The sequence below is a fragment of the Prinia subflava genome, chromosome 8, assembly GCF_021018805.1.
Source record: "Prinia subflava isolate CZ2003 ecotype Zambia chromosome 8, Cam_Psub_1.2, whole genome shotgun sequence".
Taxonomy (NCBI): Eukaryota; Metazoa; Chordata; class Aves; order Passeriformes; family Cisticolidae; genus Prinia; species Prinia subflava.
This window is the reverse complement of record NC_086254.1, coordinates 12,074,065-12,083,876: the sequence shown is the minus strand read 5'-3', so window position 1 is coordinate 12,083,876 and position 9,812 is coordinate 12,074,065. Positions and strand designations below refer to the sequence as shown.

At 60.3% G+C, this 9,812-nt stretch overlaps 1 protein-coding gene across 1 annotated transcript; it reads right to left on the bottom strand.

The window, feature by feature from the left end:
• Nucleotides 1-2,222: 2,222 nt before the first annotated feature.
• RAX2 (retina and anterior neural fold homeobox 2) lies at nt 2,223-4,400 on the bottom strand. Its single transcript, XM_063404956.1, has 2 exons — nt 4,158-4,400; nt 2,223-2,666 (listed from the first exon to the last, which is right to left on the bottom strand). The coding sequence occupies exons 1-2, from the start codon at nt 4,398-4,400 to the stop codon at nt 2,223-2,225; spliced, it is 687 nt and encodes a 228-aa protein (XP_063261026.1).
• Nucleotides 4,401-9,812: the final 5,412 nt, after the last annotated feature.

Here is a 9,812-nt window from a genome sequence, read left to right as displayed (position 1 = left end):
TTAAACAGCATTTTTGGGATCAGAAATCTTGCCCGTTCCCGCAGGAGGTGCAACACACTCACGGGGCGGGGGGGAGTGCGGTACCAAGCGAGGGTACCCCGACATTCCATGTGCCACCCCAAGGAAAACAGCTCATTTCCATAATTGGCACAACTCTCAGCCCCAAGGACCCGGGGAGACGCAGCCTCATGGCGGGGCCCCTGCGCGCTCCCGGGCGGCGGTTGCGGGGCCGGGCCGGGGGAGCACCCTCGCCCCAATTAGGCCGCGATCAAACGAGCCGGGGGTGCGGCGCTGCCGCTCCCAGCGCCAGCCGGCCTTTGTTGGCGCTCGGGAGGCCGAGGGGAGCCCCGGGCTGGCGCCAGCCTCGGCAATTATGTCATGTGAAAAGCGCAGCCCCCATTGAGCGCGTCCCGTCCCCCGGATCAAACCCCATTACTTCCGCAGCCGTTGCTTCATTATCTGCCGGCCGGAGCTCGCCTCGGCCGGGGCGCTTCACCCCATTAGCTAGGCCGGGGAGCCGGGGAGCATCGATTATGCGTTTAATGGGTTGTTAAAGGTTTAATTGTCGCTAACGAAACAGACGAGCAGCGGCAGCCGGGGTACGGGGCACAAGGAGAAGGGTCTCGCCGGGGTCAGTGCCTCGCCGGGCCCGCTGGCATCCCGGGCACACCCGCCCGACCCCGGGGCTCCGGAGACGTCAGAGCGCGGCCGCGGGGGCTCGGCTCGGGGTGAGACCCCGGGCGGGGGGGGGCTGCGGGCGGCACTGAGCGGGGTCTGGGCCGCGGTGGGGATGGGGCTGCCACAGCACAGCCCCGGCTGGAGGCTGCTGTCGGGTCCGGAGTGGGAGGATTTCCTGGGGTGACGGTTTGTTCGCGGGAGGGTGTCCCTCGTCTGGCTCCTCCAGGGAGTGGGGCACCCCAGGAACCTAGGACACCTCAGGGCATCCCAGGGACCCGGGGCACCTGCTCATCCAGGGATAAGCCCCCCGTCTTGCTGTCCCAGCTGTGCTTAAGCACATCAAAGCCGCTGTGGATTCAGCTGTGTGCTGGGGCCGTGCTAGCCTTTGCCATCAGTGAGGGTGCCGGTGCCCCGACCTCCTGGATAGATAGATGGGGTCCCCCAGAGCTGCAAAGCTCCTCTGGAGACTCCTGAGGACACGGCACCTTGTCACCACCACCCAGCTCCCACCTGGCAGGCAACACTGGCAAGGGGCATGCCCCAATAACCCTGTTGCTGTGACCCCAGGGCTCACAGCCGGCCCCCTCCTCTCACCAGCCCTGGCCAAGAGCCTCGGGGATCCCACTGCTACCCATCCTCCCACCAGCACAATTTGGCAATTCCAGCAGCCCTCTGCCACTGGCACCTCTGGAAGTGTTGGGGTGAGGGGCAGTGGGCAGTGGTCCCAAGGGACAGTCGAGCAGGGGACCTGTGACAAGCTGTTGAGGCCATGGTGCAGCACAAGCCAGTCCCAGCTGGGGCTGGATCAGGTCACCTGTCCCTGGATCTGGCCCAGCCCTGCACGCAGCATCCCGAGGGAGCAGGGCAGGAGGGTGAGCAGGGGTGATGCCACCACGCTCCCACGGAAAGCTCCTTTCTGGCAGAGGCTTGGCAGTCACAGAATGCTAAGGAGGGTACGGCACAACCGAGGACCCGGCAGCGCCTGACTCCAGCATGAGGCAGCTGTCCAGCGTTATCTCTTTACTCACAATACACCCGTGCTCTCGCTGCCGGCGCATCTCCCAGCACAACCGGCAGCGTGCCGCGACGCAGCTAAAACATCCATCCCCCCAAGTACTCCCTACAAAACTAGAGCTTTCTGTTCAGTTTTGTTTAAATCTGCAGCATTAAAAAAAAAATTAATAATAATGGAAAGGGGTGGGATTATGGAGAAAGGAGGTGTCCAGCTGGGGTGTGGTGGGTGGCCTGGTGGCACAGTGGGATGCCTGAGCCTCAGCCAGGTCCTCATCTCGTCTTGGTGCCTCAGAGAGGCAAAGGGGCTCTCCTGGAGTGCTTCCCCCCAGCTGTGGGGTCCTGCCAGCACCCCGACTCTCTCCCCTGACACCACTGGTGCTGGGTCAGTGTGGGGAAGATGCAGCCCTGCATCCCTGCCCGGTGCCAGCTTTGGTCCTGCTGAGCACCCACTGTCCTCCTTCCCCCGCCATGGGGCAGAGCTGGCACTGGGAGCAGGAGCGGCGGACAGGGAGCTCAGAGGGGAGTGTTCATCAAATGGGCTGCCAGGTCTTGTCAATGGTCTGAATGTGCTCCTTGGCTTTCATGCGGAGTGAGGCAATGCTGGAGCTCCTCTGGTCCACCTCCTCCAGTGGGTACTTGTCCACAAAGGGGGTGCCGCACTGGTAGGGCGCGGGAGCCATGGGCTGCATGCCCTGCGCCATTGGTGGTGGGGTGTTGAGGAAGGAGTGCCCAGCATAGGGGGGCTGCAGGGCCTGAGGGGCTCCCATGAAGCCAGGGATGCTGTGGACCGTGGTGGCACTGGAGATGGGGGACGTCAGCCATGGGTCCAGTGGGAGGGAGTTGCTCATGGGCCCCACGTTGGGAGTCATGGGGGGCCGGTTGAAGGAGAGCACGGGGGTATCGTGGAGCTTCATGGAACTGGCCTCCATCTTCTCCTGCCTCCTCCACTTGGCTCGTCGGTTCTGGAACCAGACCTGTGAGGTGAGAGCCAAGGTGAGCTCACTGTGCCCAGCTGGACCCTTGCAGTGTGCCCCACATGCTGTGTCCTGTGCAGGGTGTCCTGTGCAGGGTGTCCCATGTCTGTGCCCCAGGCAGGGTGCCCCATTCTGCCATGTGGGGTGCCCCACAGGGAGTGCTCAAGGTGAGAGTGTCCTGTAGGGGGTACCTCATCCCATGAGGGCTGTCCAGCAATCCCAGCACCTCTGCCAGACCTCTCCCACAAGCCCCAGAGACCAAGGACTTCTCCAAGGTGTGGAAAGTGAGAGATGTAAGCACACAGCCCCTTCTGCTCCATGGGAACATGCACCTGGGCCCTGCAGACTCCCAGCAGTCCATGGGACAATATTATCCAAACTTCCCAACCCCTTGGTTGCAGCTTTTATAAGTAAAACAGCCACAGTTGCTCCAAAACCCAGAAGGAACAACAGGGACCGGCAACCGAAATGCAGCAGTGATGTGTGGCTCCATGGGAACTGCTCATTAAAGTGCTGGTCCCTGTGCCCCCAGAGCAGCACAGGGCACAGGGGTCTGCTGCAGGAGGCAAAGGGGAGCAAAGATGAATGGCTGGGTGGGAAAGGGGAGGGTTCCATGGGCTGCTCAGGGCTGTTGGTGGACGCTGAGCTGCACTGGTGCAAACTGCATGTCCAGAGAAGGGAATGGAGCTGGGGAAAGGGCTGGAGCACAAGTCAGATGAGGAGCAGCTGAGGAAGCCAGGGGAGCTCAGCCTGGAGAAAAGGGTGCTCAGAGGGGACCTTCTGACTCTCTCCAACTCTCTGACAGGACAGTGGAGCCAAGTGGGGTTGGGCTCTGCTCCCAGGGAGCAAGGGACAGGACAGGAGGAAACTGCCTCAAGCTGTGCCAGGGGAGGGTTAAGTTAGAGATCAGTGGAAATTTCTTCCCTAGGGCAGTGGTGGAGTCCTCCTTCCCAGAGGGACAAGACATGTGGATGTGGCACTTAGGGACATGGGTTGGTGGTGGCATTGGCAGTGCTGGGGGAGCAGTGGGACTCTATGGTCTCAAAATCCTTTTCCAACCTGAATTCTTCTGTGATTCTATGAAACCAGTTGTTGCTCAGAGAGCTCAGCAGAGGTATCTTTGTGGTTTGGACCCGCACAAAAAAGGCTGCATTGTCTTGACTGGGGCTGAGGCCTGGGGAATTCAGTTCATTTGTTTGGAGGTTACTGCTTTGGTTCACAGTGGGTTTGTTACTTCAGCTTCTTGACCCTTTCTCCCTCCCTGATCTCATCCCATCAGTCCAGGCATGGTGGGGAGAAGACTTGTGAGACCCCAGACTCTTCCCAGGCTCTGCAGAGATGCCACTCCCATCTCAAGCAATGGGGAAACTGAGCCAGAGAGGGGGGCACTGGCACTAGAGCTGAGAGCTGAGCAGAGCTCTCCAACACCTTGGCGTCCCCCTGATACTGCTGAGGGGCAGATCCAGGATGCTGGGGTGCTGCTTTCCCTACCTGCACGCGGACCTCTGGCAGGTTGACCTTCATGGCCAGCTCCTCACGGCTGTATACGTCAGGGTAGTGGGACTTCTCGAAGGCACGCTCCAGCTCGTGCAGCTGGTACGTGGTGAAAGTGGTGCGGTTCCGCCGGTGCTTCTTTTTGGGCTGCTCCTCCTCAGTGGCGGCGGGCGGGGTGCCCTCGCCTTCCCCTGGCTTCCGCAGCTCGCCCAGGTCCCCCTCGCACTTATTCAGGAACATGGTGGCACCTGCAGGGCCACCGCAGAGTTAGAGGGCTGTGGGGGCTTTGGACCCTGCATGTGTCCCCAGGCCAGGGATGGACAGACATGTAAACAGAGGGATGGTAAGATAGAGTGGCCCTAGGCACAGGTTATGCAAAGGCATAATCCTCTCTGCCACAGCAGAGGATCCTGGGGCTGTGGTGTCCTGGGGGCTGATCCACGGTACTGGGGACTGACCCAGGGTCCTGGGGACTGACCCAGAATCCAAGGGATGCCTCACACTTGGCTCTGCTGTCTAATGCCACCGGGCCAATGAACCCACTGGTGCTAAAAGTCAGATTTCCTCTAAAATGGAGAATTTTATGGAAGTGCCATCACAGAGAGCCAACCTGATCTCTCTCTGCCCTGGCCTGGAGGGGACCAAGCCTGGGTTAATTCCTTCTTTCCTCCCCAGCTCCTTTTGTCCAGCCTCTTCCATGGTGAAGGCTGGCCCTAGAATGCTGGACGACCCAGTGTCAGTCCCCAGGCTGGGCGGGAGTGACCCAGCACTGTCCCCTGGCTAATAGCCGTTTTGGTGACGCTTATAAGCATTTTCAACCTTCGCAACGTTTCATCTTTAAGCTTTTTATCCGGCATCTGAAATCTTCCTGCAGTATTTGCAGGGGATTAAGGGTCTCTTTCCACTGTGAGGATGTCAGCAGACATGGAAATGGGGCAGAAAACTGTAATCCTGGGGCAAGGGGAAGGCACTGCATTGCCCAGACCCACCAGCAAAAACTCATCTAATGCCTCAGTGGGAGGGGGTGGAGAAAAGGAGAGTGGGTTGATGCTGGGAGGGGGTAAATAGGGGTCCTGGAGGGCAGGGGGCGGGTGGCGGGTGTTGCCCAGGCTGTGTACCCAGGGGTGTCTGTATGGGTGTACTGTGTGCACAGTGGGGGTGTGCACAGTGTGCTACCAGCAGCTGTTCCTGGGCAGGGACCCAGGGGTGCTCGGGTGCTCCCAGTGAGGCAGAGGCGTGTGGGGGGAATGTGTAGTGGGCATGCACTGAGCATGCAGTGGAAGGTGTGCAGCCACATGCACAGTGAGGATGTGTACATGTGGGGATGGGGGTGTGTGGGGTGGTTTGTGCCACATGGGAGCAGTGCCTGTGTGCCATGCATGCAGCACACGTCATGCAGTGTCTGCACTCCTGCACACAGGGCACAGTGTGTGTGCACAGCTCTCATGCAGGGCGTGCACAGCACTCATGTATGGGTGTGCAGGGCACACAGTGTGTGCGGCACGCACAGCCTGTGGGCACAGGAGCTGTGGGCACCCAGTGTATGTGCAGTATGTGCAGTGGGTGCTGTGCACATGGCACATGCAGCAGAGGCAAAACCTGTGCCACACACCATGTGGTGCAGCACTTGCAGTGTGTGCATGTGTGTGGCAATGTACTGTGCCTGCTCAGTGCCTGTGCAGCGTGTGCTGTGTCTGTGTGCAATGCACCCAGCACAAGCAGCGTGTGCCTGGTGCTGCTGTGCTCAGAGTGTGTGCTCAGAGTGTGTGCTGTGGGTGTGTGCTCAGTGTGTGCTGTGGGTGTGTGGTGTGGGCAGTGTGTCCAGTGCAATCAATGCATGCCCAGGGGCAGTGTATGCAGTGTATGCAGTGTGTGCAGCGTGTGTTGCACACCCAGTGGGTGCTGTACTCACAGAGGGGCTGTGCACATGCAGTGCTGTGTGTGCAGGGAGTGTAGCACGGTGTGTGTGCCTTCAGGAGCTGCAAGCCCCCCCTGATGCCCCACAGCCTCTTGCAAGGTGTCAGTAGCCCTGGGGGTCTGGGTCCAGCCCGGCAGTCTCAGGGTGCCTCAGGGGAGTCACAGCTCAGGGCAGTGGTGTTGGGGGCTGCACCCTGGGGTGCCCCAAGGCAGTGGTGGGAGGTGGCTGGGGGGAGCAGGGGCCCTGTGGTCACTGTGTGAGCATCACAGTGTGTTCTGGGGTTGGGGACACAAGGAGGGGATGGGGACCCCACTGCCATCCTGCTCTCACTTACCTGCTTCTCATTTGCGCAGCTCCACACCTGCAAGGAGAGGAGAGAGGGAGGCTGAGCACCTAGAACACCCTCCTGGGACACTGACCCCCCAAGGGACCCAGCACCCCATCAGGATCCCCATCTACCCTGCCCAGCCATGCCCACGGTCCCATGGAGCAATGTGGGGGAGCCAGAGCTGGGGGGTGGAGCTGGAAGGATCTGGGGCAATGTGAATGGGTGAGATGGGCGCTGAGGGGGATGAGTGAGAGAGGCTGGGGGGGCTGGGGATAAGATGGGGCAAGTTGGAAAGAAGTGGGGCAATGGTGGGGGGACGGGTAAGGTGGGGAGATGGGACCCCATACTTCACCCCCTGACCCCTTCAGAAAGCAAAGGAGGTAAAAACTCCCCAGGGAGCAGAAAACCCTGACCTGGGAGCACAGATGAGCCAAAACAGCAAAGTACCAGAGCAACCGTGACCTGGCAGCAGGGCAGCAGCACCGGACCTGGTGGGACGGGGGCAAGGGCAGGACTCCCACCCCAATCTGTCTTGGCCTGGCCGGGGGGCACAGATGTCCCTGAGTGGGGAAGGGGGGGGGCATTACACATCAGGCTGGGGGAACATCAGCACCAACCAACCACCCTATATTCCTCATTCTCCAGGGACTGGCCTCAGGACTCTCAAGCCTTTGCCCCCAGTGTTTGGGGAATCCTGCCTGGAAACAGGCCACGCTGAGCTGAGGTTGGGAGAACTGCTAAACTCTGGCCCCCGAATGACATCTTCCTGCAGCCACTGTCATGCTAGCAGCAAATTTTGGGTTTAAGCCCTTAAGCTGCAAACCTGTGCTGGCAACCATAAGGACCCAATACCTCAGGAGAGTTCTTCCCCCCCCAATCCTTAATGCCTCAGTCCATGGTTTTCCTGTGGGGGCTGCTAGCTGTGGGGAGGGGACAGCTGCTGGTAAAGGCGCCCAAAAAAGCAACAGAAACAACATTGAGCCCTGGTCAAAGTGGGTAAAAAACCTCACTTCCTGAGTACTGCGAAGCAGCAGAACATCAGTGAAGAAAAATGGCCTGCCCTGGCAGCAGGGGATGTGGAAGAAACAGTCCAGGGACAGCCCCAGCTTCCACTGGAACCCCATTCTTTGCCTTTGGAAGCCCATCTGGGTGCCAGAATGTGGCTCCCGGGGCTCAAGCCGCCTGGGACAGGTGGTAGGAGCAAGGGTGGCTCCTGCCCCTGGCTCTGTGTGATTCGGGGCGAGTGACACTGGCGGGCACCCGCACCCGCTCCTGAGTCCCCAGGGAATGGTGCCAGCCCCGTCCCCAACACCAACCCCGGGCACACCCTGGGGACACCCACTCCCTTTCTCAGCATCTTCCCTCAGCGCTTTGTCCCGAATTGGAAAAAAACGGCGTTACCTGCTGGGCCCAACTCGGCTTTTCCAGGAGTATTTAACTTTGCCGGTCCCTCCCGGGAACCAAACAAGCGGCTCAACCTCACCAATCTCGCAGCTTTGGCAGCCAAAGTTGCCTCTAGTCTTCTTATTTGTCACAGAACCGCCGTGCTAAGGCTCGGGAGAATCTTTATTTAGTGTTGCAGATGTCACCAAGGCACCGCAGATTGGAAATGAGTCCAAAGGATTAAGACGAGGTTATTAATTGGAGGCCTTCCCCTTTAAGAATGATTGACAGTTACTTTCTGGACAAGTAATTGCTCTAAATGTCCCCCCAGCACGGGTCCGGGGGGGCAGCGGCGGACAAAGCCCCGAACTGCCTTCCCCACTCGGATTGTCTCCCCACAAAGGCGTCCTGCTGGAGTTTGCCGTGTAATCCCCTCATTACAGGCAAGGAGAAAGAATTAGAAACAGGGGGAGCGGAGAAGAAAGGATGGAGGGGGAGGGGGCAGGATTTCCTTGGGCTGTGGAGGCTCTGCCCCGGGGATGGGGTCCGGGGCAGATGCCCAAAGCCTCGGTGGGATGGGGATGCTGAAGTGATGGGTGTTGCCCCCTTGGATAAGGATGGAGAGCCTGGGGGTGGCCCTGTGACAGTGTGGGTGGCCCTGTGGCTCCCAGTGATGCTGCCTGCAGAGCCCTGCCCATGTGGAGAGCAGAGATGGGGACAGGTGTAGGGACAGGGATGGGGACCAGGCATGGGGTCTAGCTGTGAGGACCCAGGGTGCAGACACAGTCTAGGGACCTGCTCTGGGGTCTGGTTGTGGGCCCAGGTGTAGGGACCAGCCATAGAGACCAGCTCCCCTGAACAGCCTTGGGGACCTGTGATGAAGACCAGGCAGGGAACACTTATGGGGACCAGAGCAGGGGACCAGGCAGGAGGGCCAAGTGTGGGGAGCAGCCATGGGGCAAGGCCCACGGGATCAGGTGTGGGGATGGGTCATGGACATGGGACTGAACCCTTGGGTCAGGCATGGGAACACCCTGTGGGGACCAGCTGTGGAATCCAGCCAAGGGGACAGTCCCTGGGGGGTGCCCATAGGCCCTGGCCTAAGGGGGCATGGGACAAAGGCAGCCAGGCTGAGGGGCAGGACTACCATTCTTCTCCTTCCTACTCCCACTGCTGCCCCTGGGCCCCAAAGAATGATGGAAACATCATGGTGGGGGTCCTGGGCTATGCTTGGTGCTGCCCACAGCCTCCATCATGTAGGATGGATTTTGCCCTTTTCTTTCTTTACTCACTTTTACTTTCTCCCAAAACCATCTTCCTGCCACCTGCAACTGCCACCACCCCCGGATCTGTCTAGGCTTCCTCCCACTCCCTTCCCCTCCTTGCCACGCTTCCTCTTTCGGACGGCAAATGTCATTGTGGGGGTTTTGGACCCCAGCACCCTGTGCCAGGTGGCTGCTAGCCCCTGAGTGAGTCTGTGCCCTCCCCAGCAGAGCTGCTGTTGGCGAGACCCCACAGCCCCCTCTGTGTCCTGGTGTGGGCCCCGAGGCCATCCCGTTGTCCCCCACTGGGGCTGTGAGGCTTCGCCTGCCCTGTCTCACAGCTCTTTGGGGACAGTGTGATGTTGGCTTGGGGTGGCACGCCACCACCCTGGGGACAGTGTCCCACCACCCCAGGGACAGGTAGGCACTGCCCTGGGGATGACAAAACTGCACACCAGGGATGGCATGACATGTACAGGAGGGCCATGCAGCCCCTGGGGAGAGCAGGGGTGCTGCCTGTGGAGGTGCTGGGGACATCCCCAGGGCAGGGGCAATGTGTGGGGCCAGGGCTGCAAACTGGACCCCACTCTCATGGATGCCCGTGCTGGCTGCTGTGACGAGTGCAGGAGCAGTGCACCCCACACTGATGGTCTTCGGCAGGTTTCCCCAGGGTGTCCCGCTGGCCCGGGGGTGCAGGGACGTCCCCAGGGTGCCGGGTTTGGGGGCGGGGGACTGCCCAGCTGCCCAGCCCCGGCGCTGTG

Bases quoted from the DNA above. Each gene is read 5' to 3' on its own strand.
- RAX2 (XM_063404956.1), bottom strand. From the start codon at position 4,400: ATGTTCCTGAATAAGTGCGAGGGGGACCTGGGCGAGCTGCGGAAGCCA. The intron at 2,667-4,157 runs GTAGGGAAAGCA...CTCACCTCACAG, and splicing joins TGCCAGAGGTCCGCGTGCAG to GTCTGGTTCCAGAACCGACG.